Source organism: Saccopteryx bilineata, chromosome 7, assembly GCF_036850765.1.
Source record: "Saccopteryx bilineata isolate mSacBil1 chromosome 7, mSacBil1_pri_phased_curated, whole genome shotgun sequence".
Taxonomy (NCBI): Eukaryota; Metazoa; Chordata; class Mammalia; order Chiroptera; family Emballonuridae; genus Saccopteryx; species Saccopteryx bilineata.
The window spans coordinates 85,979,147-86,006,547 of record NC_089496.1 but is presented as its reverse complement, the minus strand read 5'-3'; the positions used below and the strand labels follow the sequence as shown (position 1 = coordinate 86,006,547).

At 53.6% G+C, this 27,401-nt stretch overlaps 1 protein-coding gene across 3 annotated transcripts; it reads left to right on the top strand.

Annotated features, from left to right (window-relative positions):
* HPS1 (HPS1 biogenesis of lysosomal organelles complex 3 subunit 1) lies at nt 1–27,401 on the top strand. Of its 3 annotated transcripts, none has more exons than XM_066240413.1 (20): nt 1–55; nt 1,565–1,680; nt 3,810–3,926; nt 9,710–9,847; nt 10,060–10,202; nt 10,596–10,704; nt 12,829–12,989; nt 13,406–13,508; nt 14,162–14,257; nt 14,341–14,416; nt 16,819–16,874; nt 18,338–18,505; nt 18,590–18,769; nt 20,725–20,786; nt 21,364–21,498; nt 21,591–21,656; nt 22,753–22,897; nt 24,902–25,015; nt 26,156–26,238; nt 26,684–27,394. In XM_066240413.1, exons 3-20 carry the CDS (start codon nt 3,810–3,812, stop codon nt 26,844–26,846), a joined length of 2,115 nt encoding a protein of 704 aa, XP_066096510.1. In that variant the 5' UTR covers nt 1–55; nt 1,565–1,680; the 3' UTR covers nt 26,847–27,394. The 3 variants fall into 3 exon arrangements, with proteins under 3 accessions (XP_066096510.1, XP_066096512.1, XP_066096513.1); XM_066240415.1 differs by having other exon boundaries at nt 39–55; nt 1,574–1,680; XM_066240416.1 differs by lacking the exons at nt 1–55; nt 1,565–1,680 and adding exons at nt 11,960–12,015; nt 12,470–12,543 and having other exon boundaries at nt 26,684–27,401.

Here is a 27,401-nt window from a genome sequence, read left to right as displayed (position 1 = left end):
CGTGGCACCACCCGGAAGCGCGCCCGAGGGCCCGGGACCCGCTGGGCTACGATCGGTACGTGGGCCTCGCAGACCCTCGCGGCGGGGCCCTCGGCTGCCCCTTCGTGGGCAGCGGAGCTTTCCTGGGACCCCGCGCGGGCCTCCGGGCAGTGGGGCGCGGGCCCCTCGCCCCGTCAGAGTGGCCGTGCGCCGGTCACTCCACTTCTCGGAGCCCAAGTGTCGGCAGCTACGAAGTGGGGCGGGTTCCCCGAGCCGCCTTCTTCCCGGGGTGGCCGTGAGGTTCGAGGGGACGTGGGGGCGACGCTGCTGCGTCAACCGGCCCGTGCGGGGCACCCTGGGAGCGCGCAGGGGTCGCCAGCCCCGCGGCGGCGAGCGGCTCCTCGTGCCCTGGGTCCTCCCTCCTGGTCCTCCGGCCCGGGGCGCGGCTGCTGCGGGGCCGCAGCGGCGGCCGCAGGGCAGCCTGCTGGGCAGCACAGTGAAAATGGGCTCCGGGGTTCCCCCAGCGGGCGGGCGCCATCGGGAGCTCGATGAGCCCTGTGTTCCCCCTGAGCGCGGGCTGGCAGAACGGGGAATGACGCGGTGACGTTCTCTGAGCAGCCTTTTGGAATAAGAAAAGTAGAACCTAATGTTGACCAAGAAGCGTTCCCATTTTTCTGCTAATATGACATTAAGGCCAGTCATGACGATGATGAAGTTAAGTCTGTTATTTTGAAGAAAAAAAAAATTACTGAGCCCCTAAAAACCCTTTCTTGCCTCTAATTTGCTTACAGTGTGTTTGGTTTCCTAATGAAGCTAAAGCTTTACTATTATTTCTTCCTTTTATCATCAAAATGTGAATGATCTAAAACCAGTTTAGTTCATCCTGTTTGAGGAAGGACACCTGGGAAATAAGAGTAAAGACACCCCCCCCCCACACACACACACACACACCCCACACACATCCCGTCTATGTAAGGAAGCAGTTTGCTGCTGGCTCTCCTGCCTGGTTACTCTCTGACTCTCACTCGAACCTTATAGGGAGGTGGAGAGGGATTTTTCCTGCCGTTCACAGCAGGAGTTTGTGGCTCAGTGAAGTTGAACTGCCTAGGCAAAGCCAAAACTGAAACTAGGTGTCAGGTTCCTCTTGTGTTGGTTTATTGCCACTCATCCATCATCCCAGGACACCTCCTCTCTCCTGGGCCTGCTCCCCTATCCATCAGAGATGCTGTGCTGTCTCCGGACAGCCTGGGGCTGCTCAGGGTGGGTTTGCTGACCGCACCGTGGCTCTGAGTGACCTACGGTGAAATGAGAGTGCTTGGAAGGAAACAGGACGTGGGAATTCATGTTTGTGGGCACCTGCTATGGCCAGATGACTGTTGGCAGCGGTCCTGTTCTAAGTGTCTGAGGGTGGGAATGGGAGGGATATAGGGCACTCAGCTCCTGACTGTGGGGAGAATGTTCTGAGCAGACTACCCCGGGGCTAGAGGCAGACCTTTGACCACTCAGTCCTTCACCACCTTGTCCAAGAACAAGGAACAGTCAGAAAGAGGACTTCTGCTTGCCCTCATGACCTCTCTGTTTTAAGCATCTGCAGGACCCGGGATGCTATGCTGCTCTCCATGAGCTGGTCACCGAGTCCGCCCACTGCAGCCCTCTCTGAACCTGTGTCTCTCTGGAAGCTCTGCTGTGCTCCTTGCCAAGGTAGATGATTCCGCCCTGCATGGGGTGGATGGGGGCAGGCAGCACCCACTCTGGAGCTGCTCTGGGGCTGTGGGAGGGGACCGAGTGAGGCAGGGAGTAGACTGAGCTCTCCTGGGTTCTGCAGAGCCCTCTCTTCAACCCCTGCCCAGCTCTGTGTCCTGATGTCACCTTTGCCTGTCCTCTCCTTCCTCCCTTGCAGCCAGGAAGTCACCAAGGCCTGCTCTGTCTCTAAGCTCCACTTCTGGCCTCCACCAAGGAGTGGGCCATCATTGTCCCACACCAGGCTAACCTGTCTCCACAACCTAACCTCACCCATCTGGGGCCAGCACGGCACTTCCCACACCCTCACCAGCCTGTATACAGGGGCTCTGCTCTTGACCGCGACCTCCATTCCATAGCCCACCATGCCCCAACCCACACCCCCTTCCCATCAGGCTGGCCCCGCAAGCCCCCAACTGTGTCCCTCTCACTGGGGGTCCCACAGCTCTCCCAGTCCACCTGCCCTCGTCCAGCATCCTCTTCACACTCTGCTGTTCTCCCGGTCTCTGCCTTGTTCTCAGCCATTCCGTGGCTGCATTCTGGTTTTCACTGTGCTAGGAACACCCTCAGGCCGGGTGCTCTAAGTTGGAGTTGATACACTAACTGGAGGTTTGGGGGGAATTCAGTAAGTACCACTACGCTTGTCACATAGGGCATCCTAGAGAGTGCAAGTGAGTCAGAAACCTCAAAATGTTATGATCCTATTGAAACTGGACCTTCACATGGAAGAGTCAGAACAGAGTTTCCTAATCACTGTCATGTCTTATCATACGTGCAACATCATTGTGTCTGTGTCGCACACTGAGGTACACAAGAATGTTTGAAATTCCTGCCTGGTGCTCTCTGAGCTGCATGCAGCTGGCCTGAGAGCTCTGGTCTTACCAGGCTTGGGCAGGCTTCTCCAAGGTTAAGAAGATCAGTGTCTTGTTATATCCCAGGGGGCCAAGACACAGCATGGGAAGCTCTGAATTAAGGATCTACCTGTTGGGCCTGACCAGGTGGTGGTGGCACAGTGGATAGAGTGTCAACCTGGTCACCAGCCTGAGCGCAGGCTCACCAGCTTGAACATGGGGTCACCGGCTTGAGCGTGGGGTCATGGATATGACCCCATTGTCACTGGCTTGAGTGAAAAGGTTGCTGGCTTGAAGCCCAAGGTCTCTGGCTTGAACCCAAGGTCGCTGGCTTGAGGAAGGGGTCACTGGCTCAGCTGGAGCCCCCTGGTCAAGGCACGTGTGAGAAAGCAATCAATATACTAAAGTACCGGAATGATGAGTTGATGCTTCTCATCTCCCTTCCTGTCTGTCTGTCACTCCCTTTCTCTCTCTCTCTCTCTCTAAAAAAAAAAAATCTACCAGTTGGTGAATAATAAAACACATTTTATATAATTAAGCGTGAAAATGTGTGGCGCAGAGGAGCCGTGTTGGGGGTGGGGAAGGAGGTTTGGAAGGACCAGAGATGCTGGTGGGTGTGGCCGAGGATGTGGCAGCCCAGCAGGTGTGAGAAGGAATGTGGACAAGGTCAGGCAGCCTCTTTTTCCACCCGGAGCAGGAGGAGCGTGAGTGAAGTCCCTGTAATGCTGTGGGCTCTGAAGCTCATCTTGTGGGGCTGTCTCTGACTGGAGGGCTGCCTAGGGGAGGTTCGGCAGCTGCCCTCCTTTCCAGACCAGGCTCTGACTGTGCTGTGAGCCCAGAGATGGCCTGCCTCCCTGTGCGGGTGACCCATGTGCAGATCGAGAGCTGGGTCCTTCTTACAGTTGGTTCCAGTAGGCCCGTGGTAGGTGTGATGCTCTAGAGGGGGCAAAGACACAGAAGAAAGAGCCTCAGACATCAGGCCAGCCTGGGCTGGGAGCCCAGCTCTGCCACTTCAAGCTATAACCCATCGTGCTCTACAAACGGGAGCAGCTGAGGGTTCCTGTTGGTCAGGCTGTTGTAAGGATGTGAGGAAGTAACGCCAGGGCCCCGCGGTGGTGCCCGGCACACAGGGAGGGCTCAGTAGATGCTTGATGGGATTATGATCCTCTTTGTTACTCAGGCCACACTTGGGGATTTGGGGGCTGGGAGGTGACCTTGAAGCTTGCTTCTCCCTGGCAGATGAAGTGTGTCTTGGTGGCCACGGAGGGCGCCGAAGTCCTCTTTTACTGGACAGACGAGGAGTTTGAAGAGAGTCTGCGGCTGAAGTTTGGGCAGTCAGAAACTGAGGGAGAAGAGGTGAGTACAGGACAGGAGGGGGGGAGGGGCGGGCAGGGATAGCGCAGAGCTCCAGGGAGGCCAGGAGGCGGGAGAACCGTGCACCTGCTCCTGGCCCAGCCCGAGGAGGTAAGGCAGTGAGTGTGGTCGAGCGCCCTTCACACCCACCCTGCCTCCTCGGGGCTTGGCCCCCTGATGCTCTGGAGTGTGGTGAGCACACCCCATACTCTACCCAGGGCTTACTTGGTCAAAAGAGGGCAGGAAGAGGTAGAATTCTAATCTCACAGCAGAGAAACTTGATGTTACCAGTTTCTTTACCTAAAAACTTAGCATAAGCCTAACGCATTAATTTTTGTAACAGCTATATTAAGGTATAATTGACATACTATAACCTGAACATACCATGTACAATCTGATACACTTTGATACTTATATATACCTGTGATTCCATCACAGTCAATAAAAGGAACATATCCACCATCCCCCACATTTGTGACCCTCCTCGCCCTCCCCGACTCGGGCAACCCTGATCTGGTTTCGGTCACAACGGTGAGTGTGTATTTTACAGATTTCCACGTGATGAAGTCATACAGTAGGTACGCAGGGGGGTTTTGGTTTTGGTCTGGTCTAGCTCCTGTCACACAGTTTGAGGGTTCTGAGGCTCACCCCTCTCGTACTGTGGATCAGTAGTCCATTCCCTCTCGCTGCTGTGCAAGCGTCTGTTCGTCGGTACGCCACAGTTTGTCCATCCACTTACCTGTTGACGACAACAACATCCGGGTTGTTGCTGGTTTTGACTTACACATAAAGCGGCTGTGAACATTCACATACAGGCCTTTCTCTGTATGGACATCGGCTTTCACTATTCATGGAAAACTTGAGGATAGTATGGCTGGATCATATCAGTGTATGTTACACTTTTAAGAAACTACACAACTTTCCCAAAGAGGTTATAGCATTTTGTATTTTGCTAGTAGTATTATATGAGACTTCCATTTCCTCAGTAGCCTGACTGACACTTGCTATGGTCAATCTTTATAAATTTAGTTATTTTGATAGTTGCCTAATAGAAAGTGACTTTTCTATTAATATAATTTGTTCATGACAGAATCTCACTGTTTTAATTTTTACTTCCTTAATGATGAATGAGTTTTTTTTAAGTGAGAGGAGGGGAGATAGTGAGACAGACTCCCACATGTGGCCCCACTGGGATCCACCTGGCCACCACCATCTGGGGCCAATGCAATCAGCTGAGCTATCCTCAGCGCCTGTGCAAAGCTCCAACCAATCAAGCTGCTAGCTGCGAGGGTGGGAGGGAAAGAAGAGGGAGAAGGAGGGGGAGAGAAGCAGATAGTCGCTTCTCATGTGTGCCCTGACTGGGGCTCAAACCCAGGATGTCCATATGTTGGGCCAACGCTCTGTCCACTGAGCCAACCGGCCAGGGTGATGAATGAATTTGAGCATCTTTTCATGTGCTTGTTTGCTATCTTTGTATCTTGTTTAATGAAGTGTCTTTTCAGATATTTTGCCAATTTATAAAGTTGATTCTTATTTTTATATAGTTTTGAGAGTTTCTTAGGTATTTTTGTGTATAAGTCCAAGGAGAGATGTTTCTTGTTTTTGTATCTACATAACAGTATCTTTCAAAGACGGAAATTTTTAATTTTGATAATTTCAATTTATCCTCTTTTTTCTTTTCTTTTTTTTTTGCTTTTATGGATTATGCTTCTGATGCCATATCTCAGAAATCTTTACCCAACCGAAGATCACAAAGATACCTCCTCTATTTTCTTCATAAATTTTATAGTTGTAGGTCTTATAATAGGTCTCATGATCCATCTTAAATTTTTTATGTAGTATCAGATATGGATTAAAGTTATTTTTTTGCATGTGGACATCCAGTTTAACACTAATATAATAACTCAAAGATAGTTGTTATTTTCACTCATTTAATTTCCACAGTACATTTTAAAGGAGTCACTTACCTGAGAATTTTTTCCAGATTTATTTTGGATTTGCAAACTCTGTTGGGGATGAGCAGAGGAGTTCCTGTGTTTCCGCAGCAGCACAGACTGGCCGCCTCAGAACCCTTCCCGCGCTAATGGGCCAGTCGGTGAGCCAGTGTGCTAAAGTCACTCACCTCAGTGTCGCTGATACTCTGGTGACTGTCTGCAGGTGGAAAGCCAAATATCCAAGATCATGGACATTTAACTGGTTTTACTGAAACTAAAAGCAGCTCTGTTAGGCTCTTTTATTTTTTAGCAGTCAACTCATCTAATTTTTTTTTCTTCTTTTTTCTTTTTTTTTTTTTTTTTTTTTTGTATTTTTCTGAAGCTGGAAACGGGGAGAGACAGACAGACTCCCGCATGCGCCCGACCAGGATCCACCCGGCACGCCCACCAGGGGCAACGCTCTGCCCACCAGGGGGTGATGCTCTGCCCCTCCGGGGCGGGGCAGAGGCCAAGGAGCCATCCCCAGCGCCCAGGCCATCTTTGCTCCAATGGAGCCTTGGCTGCGGGAGGGGAAGAGAGAGACAGAGAGGAAGGAGGGGGTGTGGAGAAGCAAATGGGCGCTTCTCCTATGTGCCCTGGCTAGGAATCGAACCCCCGCACGCCAGGCCAACACTCTACCGCTGAGCCAACCGGCCAGGGCCTCATCTAATTTTTGCATTAAGAAGTTTTTAAGTATTTCAGTTCTTAAGCTTTTATTTCAACTCACTGTTTGGTAATGTTTCTCTTCCCTCTAATAAAAATCTGGGAAAGGAACATACTAACGAACTCCGACTTTTCAGTGTCTACATGACTGGTGTGAAGAAAAGAGTCTTTAAATTTTTATTTTTTTATGTAGACAACACACTTTTTCCTGATCCTATAGATAACATGAATTAGCCATAGGAAATTTGGAAACATAGAAAGATTGTTTTTAAATGACCCATAATTTTACTACCCAATAGCTATTAGCTCTTTAATATGTTTTCTTTGGGTCTTTAACTTTTATATATACAGTAGTTGGGATTGTGCCACATTTTCAGTTTTGTTTCCTAATTTTTTTCACTTGCCAGTATATCTAAAGCATGATTCCATTTTGTTAAATCTTCTCAAAAGCATAGGTGTTAACAGAAACATATTCTATGAATAAATGTGTCCATCTCTTGAACCATTTTCTTTTCTTTTTTTTAGATTTTATTTATTGACTTTTGGAGGGGGGCAAGAGAAAGAGAGAGAGAGAGAGAGAGAGAGAGAGAGAGAGAAGGAGAGTGAAAAGTAGGAAGCATCTACTTATAGTAGTTGCTTCATGTATGTGCCTTGACTAGGCAAGCCCAGGGATTCAAACCGGCAACCTCAGTGTTCCAGGTCAACGCTTTACCCACTGCACCACCACAGGTCAGGCTTGAACCATTTTCTTACTACTGGACTTGTTCATCACTTCTAGTTTTCTGTGACTGTTGCTATAGGGAACATTGTGCTTGAACTTGACCCCACACCTTACTCTTTCCTTAGGATCAACTCCTAAAAACAGAAGCATCAATTCAAAAGCCATGCAAAGATACTGTACCAGTTGATAATTCCACCAATGAGAGAATGTCCCTTTACACTCTGCCCACCCCAATGTTTTCATCTCCCCCGACCAAAAAGAAAAAAATTCTTGCTACACCTGCAGGAAAAGCTACTAACTACTTCTGCAATTAGTTGCTATATATAATCTAGATTTTTGTGACTTTTCTATTAACATACCTCATTCATGACAGTTCCAGAAAATCATGGTATGTGAATAACTCAACAAACATTTGCCTATCTGGAGGGATATTCAGGCAACAAGTATTCATTGAGAATCTACTGTGTGCCAATCTCTGGAGGTGAAGCAGTGAATAGGACCCTGCTCTCATGGCATTGGAGGTGAAAGAGGGGTATCATACAGTGAACCAGATAAACACCCTGAGTTCAGGGAGCGATATCAATAAATGGGCAGAAAAAGTGGACCGGGCTGTGGGATGGGGAGTGACTGGGGCAGGGTGGCCTGAGGGTGGGCAGTGAGGGGCCGTCCAAGCCGGGACCCGCGTGGCGAGAGGGACTACTGTTTGAGCTGGATAGACTCTGCAGCAGCTGGAGGCAGACCTTGGTTCCTGGCGCTGAGCGTATGGGAAGAAAAGCTGCCCTGCGCTGTGTCCGCGCGGGTACTAAATGCTGCACGCAGCCCCAGGCCAGCGGCCTGTTTAGCTTTTTGAGGCAAGGTCTGACCCAGCTGCTTGCAGCGCTCACGGGCTCAGAGTTAGGACTCGCTTTCTCCGTATTTCAGTCACGTCTCCTGAAATCAGCCTGGGCAAGGTCAGCCGTTTTCCTCCTTTCTTTTCATTCAGTATTGTGAACTTGAACTATGACCATCCCACTGGCTTTATCCCATTTCATTTGCAGATTTTCAACTAATTTGTCCAGACTCTTTCTTTTGTTTGTTTGGTTCTTTATTTTGAAGGGCAGAGAGGCTGAATGGGGAGACTTAGAAAAGTGTATGTGTACTGCCGGTGGGGGGCCAGGCAGTCCACATGGGATTCGGGCAGACGGTGGAGGAGCCGCAGAGCCGGAAAGCGTTGGGCCATTCCGTTTAACAGATGAGCAACAGCAGATGAGCAAACAGGCAGGGAAACCGCTTCTCCTGGCAGCAGGCGAACGAGCAGGAGAAATGGTCCCTTGCAGTGGCAGGCAGGCAGGCAATCCGCCAAACACCACCCTGAGCCAAAGCACCCATGGCCTTACATAGGCTATGCACACATGCCTCTGCCATGTGCTCAAGCACTAATCATGCAAAGTGCAAGTGAGCAAGGCTAACACAGCTGTTTTTCTAACAGTATGCTTATTATGGAAATAGAGAAAGTACAGAAATATATAAAAAGTAGGAGGGAAAATCACTCACAATCCCTCTGTCCAGAAGTAAGGAATTTAACAATTCATAATATTTTTCAATTCTTTTTATGCAGTTTAGTGTACAGAGCATGCACACCACTTTTTTTTTTTTTTTAATTTTTATTTAGACGATTAAATTTAACAGGGTAAACTAGAGTACATAGATTTTGGGCAAATATCTCCACATCATTTGGACAGTCGATTATGCTGCATTACCTATCACCCAAAGTCAGATCATCCTCCGTCACCTTATATTATATTTGTCCCTCTTTATGTCCCTCCCCCTCCCCCATCCTCCCACCACTTTTTTGAAGATAACATTGTATCAGAGGAAGGTTCCATGCCGTGGAAACACTCCGCTATTTTAAGTGGCTGTCTGGTCTCCTCTCATTTAGATGGACTCCTATTTGTTTAACTGTTCCCCCGGGAGTGGACATTTACATTTTCCCAGTTGCTTACTACTGTAAATGATGTAGTGAGCACCTTGTGCGTGTGCCTTTGCCCCCTCTCTGATCATGTTTCTTAGGGTACATTCCCCCGCAGTGGACCTGCTGCTGCAGAGGGCACGGACTCCAGTACGTGTAGCGAATGTTCCTAGAGTTGGCCAGCTTGCCATTAAAAGCCCCGAGCACGCCTCTGTGGAAATGTGGCCTAGCCCCTTAACGTTTCCTTCCATCATCGGAGCCTAAGCAGCACAATTCATTGGCCAGCCCTTCCCAGCCTTCCTAACTGCCACTCAAGGCTTGGAGACAATGTCTTTTGGCCCCCCCTCTCTGCCAGAAGAGTGGTACCCTCCCAGGCCGATCTAAAGCTCTGGAGACCCTTGGTGGCAAGACCTGGATCTTGTCCACTTCTTCATCCCCGTGGCTGGCACACTCGAGCAGTGTAACTTCCTCCCCTCCACAGCTCCCTGCCCTGGAGGACCAGCTCAGCACCCTCCTTGCCCCGGTCATCATCTCCTCTATGACCATGCTGGAGAAGCTCTCAGACACATACACCTGCTTCTCAACAGAAAATGGCAACTACCTCTACGTCCTTCACCTGGTGAGCGTGTTCTGGGGCCCGAGCTCCTCCCTTGGCTCTGGGGGCGGCCCTCATTACCTCTCTTTTATCTGGAACTTTACACTCCTGTAGAAGGCAGGAGCCAAGTTTTATCATAATCCCATGGGACATGATCCTCACCTCAGTGTCCCCAGGGAGCAGGGCAGGGGTGGGGAGTCCCTAGGGATGGCTGACATCAGCCACTGTGCCTACAGTTTGGAGAATGCCTGTTCATCGCCATCAATGGAGACCACACAGAGGGCGAGGGGGACCTGCGGCAGAAGCTGCGTGTGCTCAAGTACCTGTTCGAGGTGCACTTCGGGCTGGTCACGGTGGACAGCCAGCTCATCCGGAAGGAGTGAGTCCTCGTGGCTGGTCCCTTCCGATCCTTTGCTAAGCACCCTTTTGAAGCCAGGCAGTGTGTACCAGCCTCTGTGAAGCTGCCCGTCCATACTGTGCCCCTGGCTCCTTCCTGGCACCTTCCTGGGTCTCTAGCTGACTCCGTGTCACTTGTCTGTGTGAGAGAGACTGAGAAGTGCGGCGATTTTCTCAGCTCCTGGCTCCCGCTTCCCTGTCCATCCCGTTCCACTTCACAACCCGAACACGGCCCCCCTGTGCTTTGTGGGCGCTCCCGATTATTGGGTCAGGTCACATGAATGCTCCCGGCCCCGACAGTGATCTAGGACTGTGCTCCTCAGGTTGAATTTGGGGACATCCAGCAATGTCATGACTCTCTTTGCTCTGCCCCCAGGCTGCGGCCCCCAGACCTGGAGCAGCGGGCCCAGGTGTGGGAGCGCTTCCAGAGCCTGCTGTGGACCTACGGCCGCCTGCGGGAGCAGGAGCAGTGTTTTGCTGTGGAGGTGACTATGGGGTGTGTCCTCGGGCTGTGGAAGTGTCAGGTCAGAAGGGCCATGCAGCTTTAAGACCTTGTTCTGATCCCGCTAATGAGTGAGGGCACAGGCAGACCCCCAAACTCAGGCATTCAGAGGGTTGCTCTTTCTGACCACGTAATGGCTTGGGTACTCTGATAGGCCTTTCTACAATGAAACACTAGCTCCTGAGTGAGAAAGACTTTTTAATGCTGTTTTGGGGCTCACAGAAAATTATAGAGATCTTTGAAAATAGTCCCCTCAACTCTGACTCCCTCCCCCCAAAAAATTATATTCAGCTGAAACTAGAGTGGAAAGTACTAAAAAATACGCAGCACTGAGGACAGGACTACCTGAGTGCAGACAGCAGTACCAACTCTACAGCCGGAAAACCAGGCCCGAGGGGCGCGAGGCTGCGGCTGCCCTGTTCAGCCCAGACCTGAGGAGCCGCAGTGACCCTTGTCAGCAGCACTTCTGGCCTTTATATAGACAATGGCAGATTCTCTCCATATCAGGGGTTCTCACACCCCAGGGTGCATCAGGATCACCTGGAGGCCTATTAGATACAGGTTGCTGGGCCTGGGTCACTTTTCTCATTCAGTGGAGGTGGAGGCTCCAGGTGATGCTGATAATGCTGGTCCAGAAACTAGACTTTGAAAGCCACTGCTTTGGATGACAGATTAATAGCAAACAAATACAAGTTTACAGTTAATGTCAGGTGCCTAAGGAAATAAGTCCCCATGACTGAGAGTCAGGGGAGTGAATAGCCAATAAAATTAGATCCCAAGGGGCTTGATATACTGGAATTATTAGGCACAGAATATAAAATAATTATGAAATATTTAAAAACATAAAAGCTAGAAAAGAACCCATGTAGATAGTATAGAAATGAAAATATAATTATTAAAATGAAAACCTCACGGGATGGGTCAAATAATAGATGAGACATAGCTAGAAAGAGATTTAGTGAATTGGAAAGTAGAGCTGAAGGAATTCATTTTCAAAGCCCACTTACTCTTCCAATAAATGTATAGCACCTCATCTATGCTCAGAAATGGGCCAGGCCCTGGGAATACAGAGGTAAAGAAAGACACAATCTCTGCCCTTGAGGGGGTGTCATCATAATGAATTTCTCATCAGAGTCCGTGGTGGTACAAAGGATGTCATGATCAACTCTTTCTGAGAGATTAGGAAGGGCTTTTGGTAGGTGATATGCAATTAAAATAAAATTCAAACTTCTTTCCAGGCCTACCAGACCCTTTATGATCTGCCACTGCCTGTCTTGCCTCCGCCGCGTCTCAGGTCTCCTTTTCCTCACTCTCTGTGCTCTGGACACCTGGGACTTCTTTCCATCTCCTGAGTATTCTGTTTCGTTCTGTCCAGCATTGTAGTTATTAGCTATACAACACCATTGAAAATTTGACATGTAGTTAGTTTAAATTGAGTTATGCTGTGTATATAACCTACTCACTGAGTTTTGAAGACTTAGTACAGAAAAGAATGTCAAACAATCCATTAATGATTTTATATGATATGTTGAAATAATATTTTATATATATTGGATAAAATAAAATTTTTAATTATTTTTACCTGTTTCTTTTTACTTTTTAACATAGATACTAGAAAAGTTTTAATTGTGCATAAGGCTTGTCTTATATAAATATATTAGTTGGACAGCACTGCTCAAAACTCTCTCTCTCTACCTCAGGGCCTTTGCTTATGCTCTTTCCTCTACCCCCCCCCCTTTCTCTGACAGGATTGCGTGTTGTTCTTCAACTGATTTCTATCAGTTCAAAGGTCACCTCAGATGGCCTTTCTTTGTCTACTCAAGTAGGTGCCTGCTACTTTCTCTCGTCCAGTACTGCATATTTCCTACACAGCACTTAGTTTGTCTGCTTCCTTGCATGGTGTCTGAATAACCCACTAGATTCTAGTGAGCAGACTATAAGCCCCAGGAAGGCTGGGACCATGCAGGTCTGAGTCTCTCCGTTCCCAAATGTCTGGCACATAGTCTGTGCTCAGTGTGGACCGAATGAATGTGCCCACCAGCCAGGGCCTAGAGCAGGAGAGGGTGGTGGATGACATGGTTTCTTCTCCCCGCCCACATGTGGCCAGGCTGTGGAGCGGCTGATTCACCCTCAGCTCTGCGAGCTGTGCATAGAGGCGCTGGAGCGGCATGTGGTCCAGGCTGTCAACTCCAGCCCCGCCCGGGCCGGCGAGGAGGCCCTGCACGCCTTCCTCCTTGTGCACTCCAAGCTGCTGGCCTTCTACTCCAGGTGAGCCCGAGGTCCAGGCCCCTCGCCCCTCACTTCCCTGGCCATGCCCCATTCTTTTCATGGAGACTTCTCAGATTCTTCAATTCTGCAGCCCCTCAGCCCGCTCACTCCTCTGAACTCTTTCTCCCTGGAATACTGTTTCAGAGTCTGAACTCAGGACTTCCCGATCTGCTCTTACCGGTCCCTGGTGGCTTCCCATCGGTCATTTTCTTTTTTAACAGAACCGAGTTTTTGTTTACAGTTGATGAGCTAGTTTTATCTAGAGCTCACCTTTCTCCAGGAAGGATAAAGTCAGCTGGCACCTTCATAAACCCGAGGACAGGGACGGTGCTCTAGACCCCCTTAACCGACCTGTCCCCGAGCGCTGCCTGCCGGGGTCGCGGGCACCGGCTGACCGTCGCCCGTTCTCTCTGCAGCCACAGTGCCAGCTCCCTGCGCCCCGCCGACCTGCTCACCCTCATTCTCCTGGCCCAGGACCTCTACCCCAGCGAGAGCTCCGCAGAAGACGACGACACACAGGTCTCGGGCAGCTCCCTGGGCTGCGGGAGGCCGTCAGGGAGACGGCCCCGAAAACCCTGTGGGGTGGCCGGCAGGCTGCTGGGGATGCCGTGGCTCCTGAGTCACAGTTCTCAGCATGTTGTTGGGCATGACACTTTTCCTGCTGCCTTCAGAGAGAAGGAGAATTCTAGAATGCGTGTGGTTAACAGTGCAGATTTGGAGGGTCAGATGGTCCCTGCTTTTCCACTTAGCTGTGTGAGCTGGGCAGGTACTTGCCCCTTCTGAGCCTCGATTGCCGTATCTGTGCAATGGGACCATGATGGCATCTACCTCTCAGGGTAGTTTTGAGGCATGAAGGAGACAGTTCCATAGAGCCGAGCAGTCCAGGGGCACAGGGAACGCTGAGTAAGTGCAGGCGACCACTGTCGCCGTCCCCAGTATCTTCAGTGGTGGTTTGGAAGTCAGTGTAGTGGAACATCAGTGGTTTGAGAGAAAGACTGGACCGCTAGAACTGAAATGTCCCTGGAAAGTGAGGACCCGCCCGGGCTCTGTGGTGGAGTGGCACATGCCTGTGCCTCCGCCCCAGGGCCATGCTGTGGATGCTGGGAGGTGGAGGACCAGGAGGTCCAAGCTGGTCAGACATGCCCTAACCATGGTCTCCTGTGCCTTTGCAGCCTTCCCCACCGAGGCGGTGGAGCAGCCAGAACATCCCCCTGCAGCAAGCCTGGAGCCCTCCTCCTTCCGGCCGCACCCGGAGTTCTGCAGGGACTGTACGTGCCGCGCTGCGTCCCCACAGGGAGGGGAGGGGCCCAGGGCTGAGCCCTCTGCCCAAGCTGCCCCCCTCTCCCCCCAGGAGACAGACAGCTTCTCCCTTCCTGAGGAGTACTTCACCCCAGCTGCTTCCCCCGGGGAGCAGAGCTCAGGCTCAGGTGAGACCTGGGAGTGGGGGGAAGGGCGGAGGAGGGAGACAGATGCCGAGCAGCGGCTCTGGGGAGCCTGCCTTAGGGTTCAGTAGACCCCTGCCTTGTACGGGCCAGGCACAGACGTCCAGATTTCTAGGGTACCGGACACCGTCCGCAGCGACCCTCTGTCTACCCTGCCAGCTCCAGCTTGAATTCAAGGACTTAGGCCACTCAAGTGATTGCTACAACTTTATATAACAAGTTGATTTCATTTAAAAATTCATCTCTCATGTGTTTTCTCTGCCTTTCTTTTTTGTAATAAGTAATCAGGTAATCAAAATGAAGTAGTAATCATGTGATTTCAAATACAGTGATTTCAAATATAAATATTCAGTCTCTATAGTTTATACCTTACCTGATTTTTCAAAGAATGTGGGTAAACAACAAAAATAAACAAAGCATTTGAAATGCTATTAACAAAACAAGAAAGACAACATTGCTTAAAGACATAGAGGAACCAAAATCTAGATCATTGTCATCACTGTGAGTGGGCGTCACATTTATTTCTGAAGTCTGGGGAAAGGGACCGCTGACATCGTCTGACAAAGGAAAAAAGGCCAAAGCTTCAGAAGGAAAGACTTCGCAGGGACTGAGTTTTTAAGGGAATGTACAACATCGCTTCCTTAGACCGGTGGTTCTCAACCCCGCTGGACCGCGTAACGGCCTGGGCAGCTTCGGCCAGACCATTTAAACTGTAGTCCCAGGGCCGGAGTCCAGACGTGAGTACTTCTAGAAGTTTCCCTGTAAGGCCAATGAGCCTCAGGTGAGAACAGTGCCGTGCAGATTTAGGTTAGAGCCGTGGTTCTTGCCCCTGGCTGCACAGTGGGCTCCCTGGAGATCTTTCAGAACCGCTAGAGCTGGGCCGGTGCCAGAGATTCTGACTGGGCTGGCCTGGGGTGTGGCCTTGGCATCAGGATCTTTAAAAGGTCTCGTGCGCAACCACACGGAAAAGCCACTGGGTGAGAAATTCTTTTTTTTTTTTTTTTTTTTTTTCTTTTCATTTTTCTGAAGCTGGAAACAGGGAGAGACAGTCAGACAGACTCCCGCATGCGCCCGACCGGGATCCACCCGGCACGCCCACCAGGGGCGAAGCTCTGCCCACCAGGGGGCGATGCTCTGCCCATCCTGGGCGTCGCCATGTTGCGACCAGAGCCACTCTAGCGCCTGGGGCAGAGGCCACAGAGCCATCCCCAGTGCCCGGGCCATCTTTGCTCCAATGGAGCCTTGGCTGCGGGAGGGGACGAGAGAGACAGAGAGGAAAGCGCGGCGGAGGGGTAGAGAAGCAAATGGGCGCTTCTCCTGTGTGCCCTGGCCGGGAATCGAACCCGGGTCCTCCGCACGCTAGGCCGATGCTCTACCACTGAGCCAACCGGCCAGGGCTGGGTGAGAAATTCTTAATGTTAGGTCCTTCGGTGGGCTGCGAGGAGCCTGGGCCCCCCTGGGGTCATGTGCCAATTCGTTTATGCTTGTACGTTTCTCTGAGGCCAGGGTTCCTAGCTGTTCTCGAAGCTTCTCCGTGAGCCAGAAACATGTTGAGGAGCACTGTTTGGGGTGATTGCTTAAGTCCCCGTTTCTTGTCACTGCTCCCGTCCCTCATTCATCACAGTCCTCCTCCTCACCCTTTTCTCACAGTGGGCATTTTTTTTATGCCTCGGAGCTGTAAATAATGCCATTCCACTGTGCACAGAACTCACAGCTTACAAATGGCTCGAGTCTCGCTCCTCCGTTTGTAAATCAGGTGTTTGAGACATAAGAACAGACTTTCCCCAGAGAAACATGGTTATAAATGGTAGTTATTTGCAATAAACCATGAGAGAACACTTATTACAAACATATAACATCCCCAACTTTTAAAGAGTTCAGTAGGCCTTTGTAAGCTAAACTAGAAAGGGAAGTCTAGCTCAATTCCCAGCACGTAGTAGGTGCTCAGTAAAAGTTTGCTGACTGTCTAAACAACTGGGGAAGTGTAGCCTGTGTGCTCTTCCTGGTGAAAAGGCACGGTGACAGCCAGGTGGGGCCCGCAGGAGTAAAACGGCAGAAACAAGGGGAGGATTGGGCAAAGCGGGGAGCTGAGGAGCATGACCCCACACTGCCAGCCGCATCCTCAGGCGCCCGCTCCCAGCACCGGGCTCTGGGGGAGCTTCTCTCTCCAACCCAGGCTGCTCTCACCCTGGAACTGCAGAGTGTGCCCGTACTTGCCAGCTTGGGGTAGGCTGGGCGGACGGTACCGCTCCAGCCCATACTGAGTGCTGTGAGTAGACGGGGCGGGGCCATCTCTGCTCCACCCTCCCGCTCTGACGTGCTCCTGGGCCATGATTTATATATTTCCCAATCATTTATGTTGTTACTTTATTACCTGTGGCCTGCAGGTAGCACCGTCTGGCTGGACGAGGGAACCCCACCCACCGATGCTTCCCTGGTCCAGGTGAGTTTTTCCTGGGGGAGGGAAGCCTGTGCCAGAGCACCAGCTCCTCTGAGACGCTGCAGGGCTCGCTGGGGACTGAGCACCTCCTGCCACCTCCAGGGCTGGCAGCGCAGGGGCCGGGGTGCGAGGCGTACAGGGTGACCTCAACTCCCAAGAAATCCCTACTCTTCTCACTGGTCATGGGAATGGAAGCCCAACTTAATTTTTAATGTTTTTTTAAAATAAAAATGTAAATGAATTCATTGTGGAAAAATGAGGAATACAAAAGTAAAGTAAAGGAACAAAAATTTCCCTCTATTGTGTGTGTGTGTGTAGACACATCCATATACTCCATCTATATTTTTTCTTTTACCAAATCTGAGTCCTCATGTATTTTTTTTTTTGTATTTTTCTGAAGTTGGAAACGGGGAGGCAGTCAGACAGACTCCCGCATGCGCCCGACCGGGATCCACCCGGCATGCCCACCAGGGGGCGATGCTCTGCCCATCTGGGGCGTTGCTCTTTTGCAACTAGAGCCATTCTAGCGCCTGAGGCAGAGGCCACAGAGCCATCCTCAGCGCCTAGGCCAACTTTGCTCCAATGGAGCCTTGGCGGCAGGAGGGGAAGAGAGAGACAGAGAGGAAGGAGGGAGGAGGGGTGGAGAAGCAGATGGGTGCTTCTCCTGTGTGCCCTGACCGGAAATCGAACCTGGGACTCCTGCACGCCAGGCCGATGCTCTACCACTGAGCCAACCGGCAGGGCTTCCTCACGTATTTTATTGCATTTGGTTCCTTAAGCATGTTCCCATTTACTGGGCGCTCTTCAGTGTGTGGCTGACGGCTGTTCAGGAGGCCATTGCAGTTGTGTTGTTACCTGCTTAGCAAATCCCCAGAGCAGCTAGGACAGCATTTTGCTGTTATCGTAGAACTGCAGAGACATCCTTACAGAGACGTCTTGTTGGCATCTCTAATGAATTCCTTAATTCTCTGCTTTTGCCCACTAGAGGCTTTCTTAGTCACTGCCTCTGAGAGGCTGGAGGCTTGCTCATTTTGTCATTATGTGTCGTTTTATTTCTCAGGTCCCCCCACTGGAATGGCTGTCATGCTGTTGACATGACATGTTATTTAACTTGAATGCCTTTATCTATGTGACGACCTGGGGAGGGAGCCTCCGCCTCGCTCCACCCTGTCTGTTTTTCCTGCCTTTTCTGTTTCTTTGTTACCACCCATGGCCCTGCTTGGCATCCAGTCCTGACCCTGGGAACTGCCCAGAAGAAGCTGCCAGTGAGGCAGCGCTGAGGACTGGAGCTGCTAGGACAGTCTCAGCAGAGTGCAGGGAGTGAGAGCTGGGACTTCTGGGAGCTGAAATGTTTGCTCCCTGTGGTTCAGCGAGGGTGGCGAATGGGCAGCCGTGGGTGATCCAGTGGGGAGAGGAGGCCAGGCAGGGCCCCCAGCCCTCCCGCAACGGCACCTCTTCCTCCACAGATAGCTGAAGACACACTCCAGACGCTGATCCCTGGCTTCCCAGCCCCCTCCTGCCCCAGGAGGATTTTCCTGGATGCCAGTATAAAAGAGAACTACTGCCCCATGGTGCCCCACACCATGTACTGCCTGCCCCTGTGGCCGGGCATCAACATGGTGCTCCTGACCAAGGTACGAGTGCCCCCACCTGCCCCAGCGACGCTGCGGCCGGGACGGCTTCCCCACGCTGCCCGTCCCTGCCTCTGCTTCTTCTAGAGCCCCAGCGCGCCCCTGGCCCTGGTCCTGTACCAGCTGCTGGACGGCTTTTCCCTCGTGGAGAAGAAGCTGAAGGAGGGGCAGGAGGCCCGGAGCTCCCTGCGGTCCCACCCGCTCCTGGTGGACCTCCGCCAGAGGATGGACAAGTTTGTCAAGAACCACAGGGGGCAGCAGATTCAGGTGAGGCCAGCATCCTCAGTGCGCCCGCCTGGGGAGAGGAGGCAGCGGCCGGGCCTGCTCAGTCCGCACTGGCGAGGGGCCCACGCTCCGGGCCCACGCTCCGGGCCCGCCTCTGCCTGCAGCTGTGTGGTCCGTTTCCCGGTGAGGAAACTGTAACACAACCTAAAACGACATGACATTTGCAGAACATTTTTGTGTAAATTTGGCAGGACAGATTATAATTCCCATTTTTTAAAGGAGGGAACTAGGACTTAGATCACAACTCGGCCAGGGTTCCTTGGGCGAACGGAGCCTGACTCCGGGACTCAGTAAAAGCCATGGTCAGTCCTGACATCCTCACAGCATGGCAGGTCTCCCAGAGGCCACTGCTCCCCTAAAGGGCTTGGCAGCCAGGAGATAAGGGACAGTGCAGAGGGGCAGTGTGTAGGCAGTAGGAACGGCACAGGGTAGTTGTAGCCTACAGAAGTAACCGTAGATCGCTTGGGGTACGCAGCGGGTTCGGGTCTGTGTGAGGAGCGGGTGAGGTGCACGGTGGGGGCCACAGTGTGTGTTGGCCTGAAAGTGGGTACAAGGCCGGAGGGGCCTGAGCTAGCCGGAAGCCCCAGACAGGACAGACCCAGAGTCTCCGCTCCAGCAGCCGGAAGCCCCAGACAGGACAGACCCGGAGTCTCCGCCCCAGCAGCCGGAAGCCTCAGACGGGACAGACCCAGAGTCTCCGCTCCAGCAGCCGGAAGCCCCAGACAGGACAGACCCGGAGTCTCTGCTCCAGCAGCCGGAAGCCCCAGACGGGACAGACCCGGAGTCTCCGCCCCAGCAGCCGGAAGCCCCAGACGGGACAGACCCGGAGTCTCCGCTCCAGCAGCCGGAAGCCCCGGACAGGACAGACCCAGAGTCTCCGCTCCAGCAGCCGGAAGCCCCAGACGGGACAGACCCAGAGTCTCCGCTCCAGCAGCCGGAAGCCCCAGACGGGACAGACCCGGCGTCTCCGCTCCAGCAGCCGGAAGCCCCAGACGGGACAGACCCAGAGTCTCCGCTCCAGCAGCCGGAAGCCCCAGACGGGCAGACCCAGAGTCTCCGCTCCAGCAGCCGGAAGCCCCAGACGGGACAGACCCAGAGTCTCCACTCCAGCAGCCGGAAGCCCCGGACAGGACAGACCCAGAGTCTCCGCTCCAGCAGCCGGAAGCCCTGGACAGGACAGACCCGGAGTCTCCGCTCCAGCAGCCGGAAGCCCCGGACAGGACAGACCCAGAGTCTCCGCTCCAGCAGCCGGAAGCCCCAGACAGGACAGACCCAGACTTCCGGACAGGACAGACCCGGAGTCTCCGCTCCAGCAGCCGGAAGCCCCAGACAGGACAGACCCAGAGTCTCCGCTCCAGCAGCCGGAAGCCCCAGACAGGACAGACCCAGCATCTCCGCTCCAGCAGCCGGAAGCCCCAGACAGGACAGACCCGGAGTCTCCGCTCCAGCAGCCGGAAGCCCCGGACAGGACAGACCCAGAGTCTCCGCTCCAGCAGCCGGAAGCCCCAGACGGGACAGACCCGGAGTCTCCGCTCCAGCAGCACGGCTCAGTGTTCAGGCCACTGCAATGACATTGTGTTAGGAGATACAGAGTTCCTTTTTAAGGGGACTGCCCAGGGCTCCACCTCAGTGCCCAGTGCCTGCCCTGTGCCCACCCTCCCTTGAGTCACTCACCTGTCACTCTGATAGCATTAGTGTACCTGTTCGTGCCAGCCAGGCAGTGAGCCTGGTACTTGGCCCACAGAAACTTTTTAAGTAAACCCCTGCTATGTGACTAGGATGTGGTGTGCAGCAGGTGCAGAGATCGGGGGTACCCGCCAGAGACCCCCGGCATGGCTGTGCAGGGACACGTGTGCTGCGCCTGAGGAAGCCCTCGGGAGGCGCCCTCTCAAGCCTGGCGTCGTCGGGAGGCTGACCTGTGTCCTGTCCTCCCGCAGAGCACCTGGCTGGAGTTCAAGACCAAGGCCTTCTCCAGAAGTGAACCTGGATCGTCCCAGGAGTGAGTGACGGGTTCTGAGGACCAAGGGGCGGGAGGGGGGAGTTTGGACAGAGGGGCTGTTGCCAAGAGGGAGAGAATGTTCAGGAAGGCATTTCTGAAGGGAGAAGGGTCCTGGGAGAGTGGGGCCCAGCCCACAGGTGCTGGAGGGAAGTTGGGAAGCAGAGATGCTAGGAGCTGCGGAGCAGGGCTGTGAGGACCCGACACCGGGACAGCAGGGCTGTGAGGACCCGACACCGGGACAGCAGGGCTGTGAGGACCCGACACCGGGACAGCAGGGCTGTGAGGACCCGACACCGGGACGGGCTGGCCGCCTGCAGCAGCTCCAGCAGAGTCAGGGCCCCTCCCACGTCACTGCCCAGTTCCTGGTAAACGAACCAGGGACTGGATGAAACCCCATGAACTTCATCGCAAGTGCACGGAGCACTGCTCTGGGGGAGAACGGGGAAGCACCTTCTGGGTCGTGGGGGTGAGGTGCACTTCGTCAGCTGTCAATCATCAGTGCGGGTCTGGTCGGGTAGGGTCAGGTCGGGCGGGCGTGCTGGGCCCTTCCCGCCTGACGCGCTCCCCTGGCGCCCAGGCTGCTGCAGGGGTGCAGGAAGGTGAAGCGGCAGCTCTGCGCCATCTACCGCCTGAGCTTCCTGAGCACGGCGCCGGGCCAGGGAGGCCCGCAGCTGCCCCAGCACCTGCAGGACCAGGTCCAGATGCTCATGCAGTGAGTGTGGTCCGGCCCCTGCAGGCCAGGGTGGGTGGGGCTGGGCACGCCTCCCCACTGCCGGCTTCCCTGCTTCCCTGCTTTCCCGGCAGAGAGAAGCTGATGGACTGGAAGGACTTTCTGTTGGTGAAGAGCAGGAGGAACGTCACCATGGTGTCATATCCTGAGGTCTCAGCCCTGAGCCAGCCCAGAAGAGCCCTTATGTTTGCCTGTCCTCCCCCTGCCCAGTCTGAGGACAGGATGTCGGACGGGCAGTGAAGAGTGCCCAGGCCAGGCAGCGGTTCCCTTGGTTTTGATAAAGGCAGCCAGGGGCCCCTTGCCCAGTGACCTCTACCCCTCAGCTGCTTTACTCTGAGCCACAGCAGTAGGAAGTGTCCTGTCTGTAGGACCACACCAAGGCTGGAATTGCTGAAGTCCCGGTGCCCCTAAGTTACTGCGTAAAAGCCTTAGGATTCAATTATGTCAGTGTTGTGCAGCCAGCAAAGTGGCGAAGGGCGTTCTGTGAGGGGCGAGGTCCCGGGGACGGTGGTTTGAGAGCCATGTCCTCCTCAGTGGTTAAGTTCACAGCAGAGCATGAAGGCTCTGAGAAGGCCTGCACTAACGTGTTTATCCCTGTTGTAAAACCATGTCCAAGACTTACTAGACCCTTTTATTATGAAACACTGGTTTCATTGAACACTCTAGAACTTTGCCTATATTAAAATTTCTAAAGGGTCTTGTCTCCAGTCCCCTGACACTTCTGTCTTCAGTGTGCAGGTGAAAGGGGTGACAGCCACCAGCCCCTGCCCTTCCATGGGTGTCTGTTCCCCACCTTCCAGCCTCCTGAGCGTAGAGATGAGCACAGGTGCAGTGAGGTGCGCGGGCTGGAGGTGGGTCGGCTAGGCTCACTCGTTACCTGTGTGGCTCTCTTCTCCACCAGCCTCACGTGTGCACAATTTTAACTCATCCCTCGTGAAAATCATAAAAGGTGAATATACGCTGTTCCTGTTGCGTCCAGACCTCCCCGTATTAAATGTGCTAGTGTCAGGGGTCCCTTGTACTTGCACCTGAGGATTTCTCGGGTTGGGAGTGCAGGGTAAAGGGAGATCTTGGAGAGGGGTCCTGGGGGTTGGCTGAAATGTTAGCCTACGGGGGGCAGGGGGCACGGTGGACCTGGCCTGAACTCCACTGCTCAGCCTTGTAGAAACTTGGGTCAGAGACAGAGAAGCATCTCCCTGGTTCCTGGTTTGCAAGCACCTTAACTCACACCTTAACCTACCTGGAAGACTTCCCAGGCTTGGTGCATTTCATCTACGTGGACCGCACGACCGGCCAGATGGTGGCCCCTTCCCTCAGCAGCAGTGAAAGGACGTCATCGGAGCTGGGCAAGGGGCCCCTGGCTGCCTTTATCAAAACCAAGGTAACCGCTGCCTGGCCTGGGCACCCTTCACTGCCTGCCACAGGCCATGCTGCCAGGCCCTGCCTGGGCAGGACAGTGCCCTGCTCTGGCTCACCTGCCTTAACCCCTGCGGTTCCTCTGTCAGCGTCTGTGCCCAGCTCTGCAGGCACCTAAGAATAGCAACTTGTCTCTGTCAGCCCAGGGCCCTGACCAGCACTGGGGCCACGTGGGCCTCGGTCACTGCCAGGGGGCCTTCCTGGGTATGTGCTGATGTCCTGGATTAACAGAGACTGGTCAGTGAGGTCAGGGGAAGAAATGGCCAGAGCCTACCACAGTGCCTGGCATGAGCAAATGCCCAATAAGTATTTGTTGAATTAAACAAAAAAGAAAGAGAAAACACAGATTAATCGGTTTAACTATCAAAACAAAGAACTCAGTGATTTCTACTAAGGACACATTCATTTTCTGGGATTCTTTTATTTGCTTTCACTGACTCTTCTTCATGACAAACATATTTTGGGTTGCCAGGAGGGAAGACCCTCTGCCACTCTCTGAACTATATGCATACACACAGGGACACACACGCTTTTGTATCTGAATAAAGTGTCATAATGGTTAAAATGAGATGATGACAGAGGGCCTGTGTTGGAAACCGAGCTCTGGCTCTCGATAGCTGTGTGGCTGGGGTCGAAGTTCAGTTCCCTCATCTGTGAAAGAGGACGTAACATTGACCTCACGGAATCACTGCAGAGATGACAGATGCGTGCAGCGGTGCAGTTTATTCAGCACCGTGTGCGGCGCAACACAGAGATAGAATTTAGTGAGTATTTGCTGGTACCTTCATCGTCGTCGTCATCTCCATCTCCGTTCTGCTCTCCAGGACAGCGAGCGGGGTTCTCTTGGCACCTTCCTCCCTCTGTCTTTCTGTGCATTTTGTCGTAGTTGAGCTTTTCTGTCTACGCAGTTGTGTTTACCACCTTTTCACTTCATAGCGGGTACATTTCCTCATCATTAATTCTTTATAAACATGATTTTTAACAGCTCCGCAATAGTCCATCATGTGAATGTAGCATAATTTACTTAGCCATTTCCCCGGTGTTGAACATGGAGCTAGTTTCCAGGCTTTCTCTGTTATAAATAATTCCACAGCGTACACCTGTGCGCATCCGTCTCTGTCCTCATCTCTGATTATTTTCTCACCATAGATTCCCAGAAATGGAATTACTAAGTCAAATGGGAGGAATGTTTTTGAGGTTATTGATACACATTGTCAAATTGCTTCCCTGAAATCATAGCAAGCCCATGTATCGGTTTGCCGTTTGAATTAGACGTTACACCGCGGGCAGGTTTGAAGTGAACCCACTTAGGCTTTTGGAGAGGGGGCTCAGCGGGCCTTTTCCAGCCCTGGGAGCGGAGCAGTGGAGCTGAGCCTCCTGCCTCCCCCCAGGCAGGTCACAGTCTGCATCAGAAAGTCCTTGAATTAGGCGAGAGAACAGCCGTGGGCAGAGGGGATCTGAGTCACTAGTGCTCGGCACCGTTTCCTCCCGGACCCTGCTGAGCCGAGTTTGGACTTAACCCCTGGAGCAGGGGACGTGCCTGGATCAGGGTGTGCTACACGTTCAAACACCTTCCCAGCACCTCCCAGGCCTAGAACCCGTGTCAAAGGTTTCCATCCCCAAAGGGGCCCGGGTGAGCAGCTGGCCCGAGACGGCAGGAGGAGTTTCCAGGTGGCCACCCCGTCATCTCCTGCTGCAGCAGTTAACATTGTCCGTGGCTAGTTTCTGGTCTGAACGATGAGTTGACTGATTCATAGCTTGTATGCACAATGAGTTATATGAAGTGTTTTTACATATGCGTTATCTTCATGGTGACTGTGGGGATAGTCCACCCATCCCTCCAACGTGGATTTGGTGTTGAGCTCCCACTTGGAGCCAAGGCTGTGCCTGGGCACGGAGGGCGAAGGGGAGCGGGAGAGGCCCCGGCCTTGCAGGAGCTCCCCCGAGCTGGGCCCCCCTCTCCCCCCAGGTCTGGTCTCTGATCCGGCGGGCGCGCAGGTACCTGCAGAAGGGCTACACCACGCTGCTGTTCCAGGAGGGGGACTTCTACTGCTCCTACTTCCTGTGGTTCCAGAACGAGACGGTGGGTGTGGCTCTCCTTTCCTGTAACGCTTGGATTCCTTTCTGGTGGATTGTGTTCAGTCTGTCTCTTCATCTGTTCTTGTCCCTGGTGGAGCTGGCAGATGAGAAAAACAGGCTGGGACCCAGAACTCTGAGGTCCCATTTTTACACCGGCTCTGACCCTCCCAACCAGCTGTCTGAAACACTCGTGCCACACTGTTCAGGCAGCGTTCAGGTAACGTGTGAACAGAGGGGCGCAGGCCTGTGTGAGAAGGGCTGCTCAGACCACGGGCTTCCTCAGTGGTCCTCCTCAAGTCCACTGCACCGATAAAGCGTTGACATGGGTGTTCCCACTGTCGAGGTGGGGACACTGAGGCTCAAGCAATTAACCAGCCTGCCCGAGGTAAAGCTGAGAGTGTGGCCAGGCATCTTGCCTCCCGGGCCCGTCTCTAAACCTCACTGTTATTGCAGTGCATATGGCCTGGGAACTCATGTCCTTTCTGTCCTCGGAACTTCTCAATATGTGTGTGACCTTGACTTCAGTTTCTAGAGGAAGACAGGCTTTGTGTGCTTGGTTGGCTGCACGGGGTGATGGGCTCAAGTAGAAGAGTGGGGAGGCAGACCAAGTGTGAGGTCTGGCTGCACCTGTGCCTTCCTGAGTAGCCACCTGACACTGCTGGGCCCACCCTCGCAGCTGCAGGCAAGCCCACAGGCCCACGTGCACTTTCTGAGGCGCCATGACCGGGCCTGGCACACAGCGGGTGCCCGTGGGTCTTGAGTCCCTTCCCCTCCAGCTCCTACCCTGGAATTACCGGTGTTTTCGAACAGATGTGGGCCTTCTGGTAATGCTTTACTCTTCATGACACCGGCTCACCCTCCCAGTGGCCCTGCTGAACATGGGGACCTGGGTCCATTCATTGATAGGGATGAGCACTCCATAGTGCTCGGAACTTTCTGTGCATTATCTGATGTTCATCGGGATAATTGTTATTCCCGCTTCACAGATGAGAAAACAAGGTTAAAAGAGGCCCACAGGTTTTCCCAGCACCAAGCACTCACCCGGCGGGGTTGAGCCAGGCTCTGAACCTGTGTGTCTGACCCACAGTGTTCTTCCCACTGCACCCACCGCCTCCCCAGTCAAGAGCCTCTTCTCCTTCCTCAGGGGTACAAGCTCCAGATAATGGATGTGCCTGTCCTTTCCGATGACTCGGCTCCCGTGGGCATGCTGGGAGGAGACTACTACAGGTGCTGCCGCATCAGAAGGCGTGGGGCTGTGGGTGCACAGATGTTGGGTGATAAGTGACAGCTGCCCCATAGGGGACAGCTCCTTACCCAGGATGCCCCCCAAGAACCTAGGAACCCTTGATAGATGCCCCTCGCGTCCCGGCCTGGCATCCGGTGAGAAGGTGCATGGGGAGCATGTTGGGGTTTCTGCCCATCTTGCTGTTGGCAGTGTGTGCAGGTGTCGTGGCCGGGGCCCCGAGCTCCCCGCTGGCTGTGGCCCCTTAGCTAGAACGCAGCCCTCAGCAGGCCCCGCACAGGGCTCAGGACAAAGGGATGACCACGGAAGCCTGGGGCCGGGAAGGCCTCGGGGGCCCTGGCCCGGTGCTGGGGACTGGGGAGACGGTGCCTGCACAGTGCCAGGGGGGAGCGCCGTCTGCTGAGTCCAGTCCCCCCTTTCCTCCCACAGGAAGCTCCTCCGCTACTACAGCAAGGGCCACCCAGCTGAGGCCGTCAGGTGCCATGAGCTGCTGGCCCTCCACCTGTCAGTCATCCCCACAGACGTGCTAGTGCAGCAGGCGGGCGAGCTGGCCCGGTGCCTGTGGGAGGCCTCCCGCGTGCCCCTGCTCTAGGCACCCAGTTCCCCCGCCCCCGCCCGCTTGCAGGCGTCCCCGTGGCAGGAGCCTCCTGTCCCTGGCTGCCACCTGAGGATGGGACAGTCCCCAGGACAGCCCCAGAATCTCTTTTTTTCCCCCTTTGTTTATTTCTGTTCCCTCCCACAGGATTTCTTAAAGATAGTTCCCCCGGAGTTGCCTCCACTCCAGGCAGCGACCAAAGCCCCGGGTTCTTCTTTCTGGGGGCGCAGGGAGGCCAGGAGCTTGCTCTGGTCTCCATAACGCAGCCGTGGCTGTGAGCGGGGTGCCGAGCAGTCCCTCTTCCAGAGCTGCCTCCATCTGTCCCCAGGAGACGGCAGACGTCCCGCGCTGGCCGAGCCTCGGGAAGTCGTCTTCCTGCCCAGTGAAAGGTGCTCCGTGGGCTGGGTGTGAATTCCAGCTCCGCCGCTTCCTCTCTGGCTCTGGGCGGTTTCCTGAACTACACCTCCTTCCCAGGGCGTCTTTGAGGGCCTCAATAAATGCTGGTTACGGTCACTGATATTGTCCACAACACACCTGGGCGCCTGACTCTTC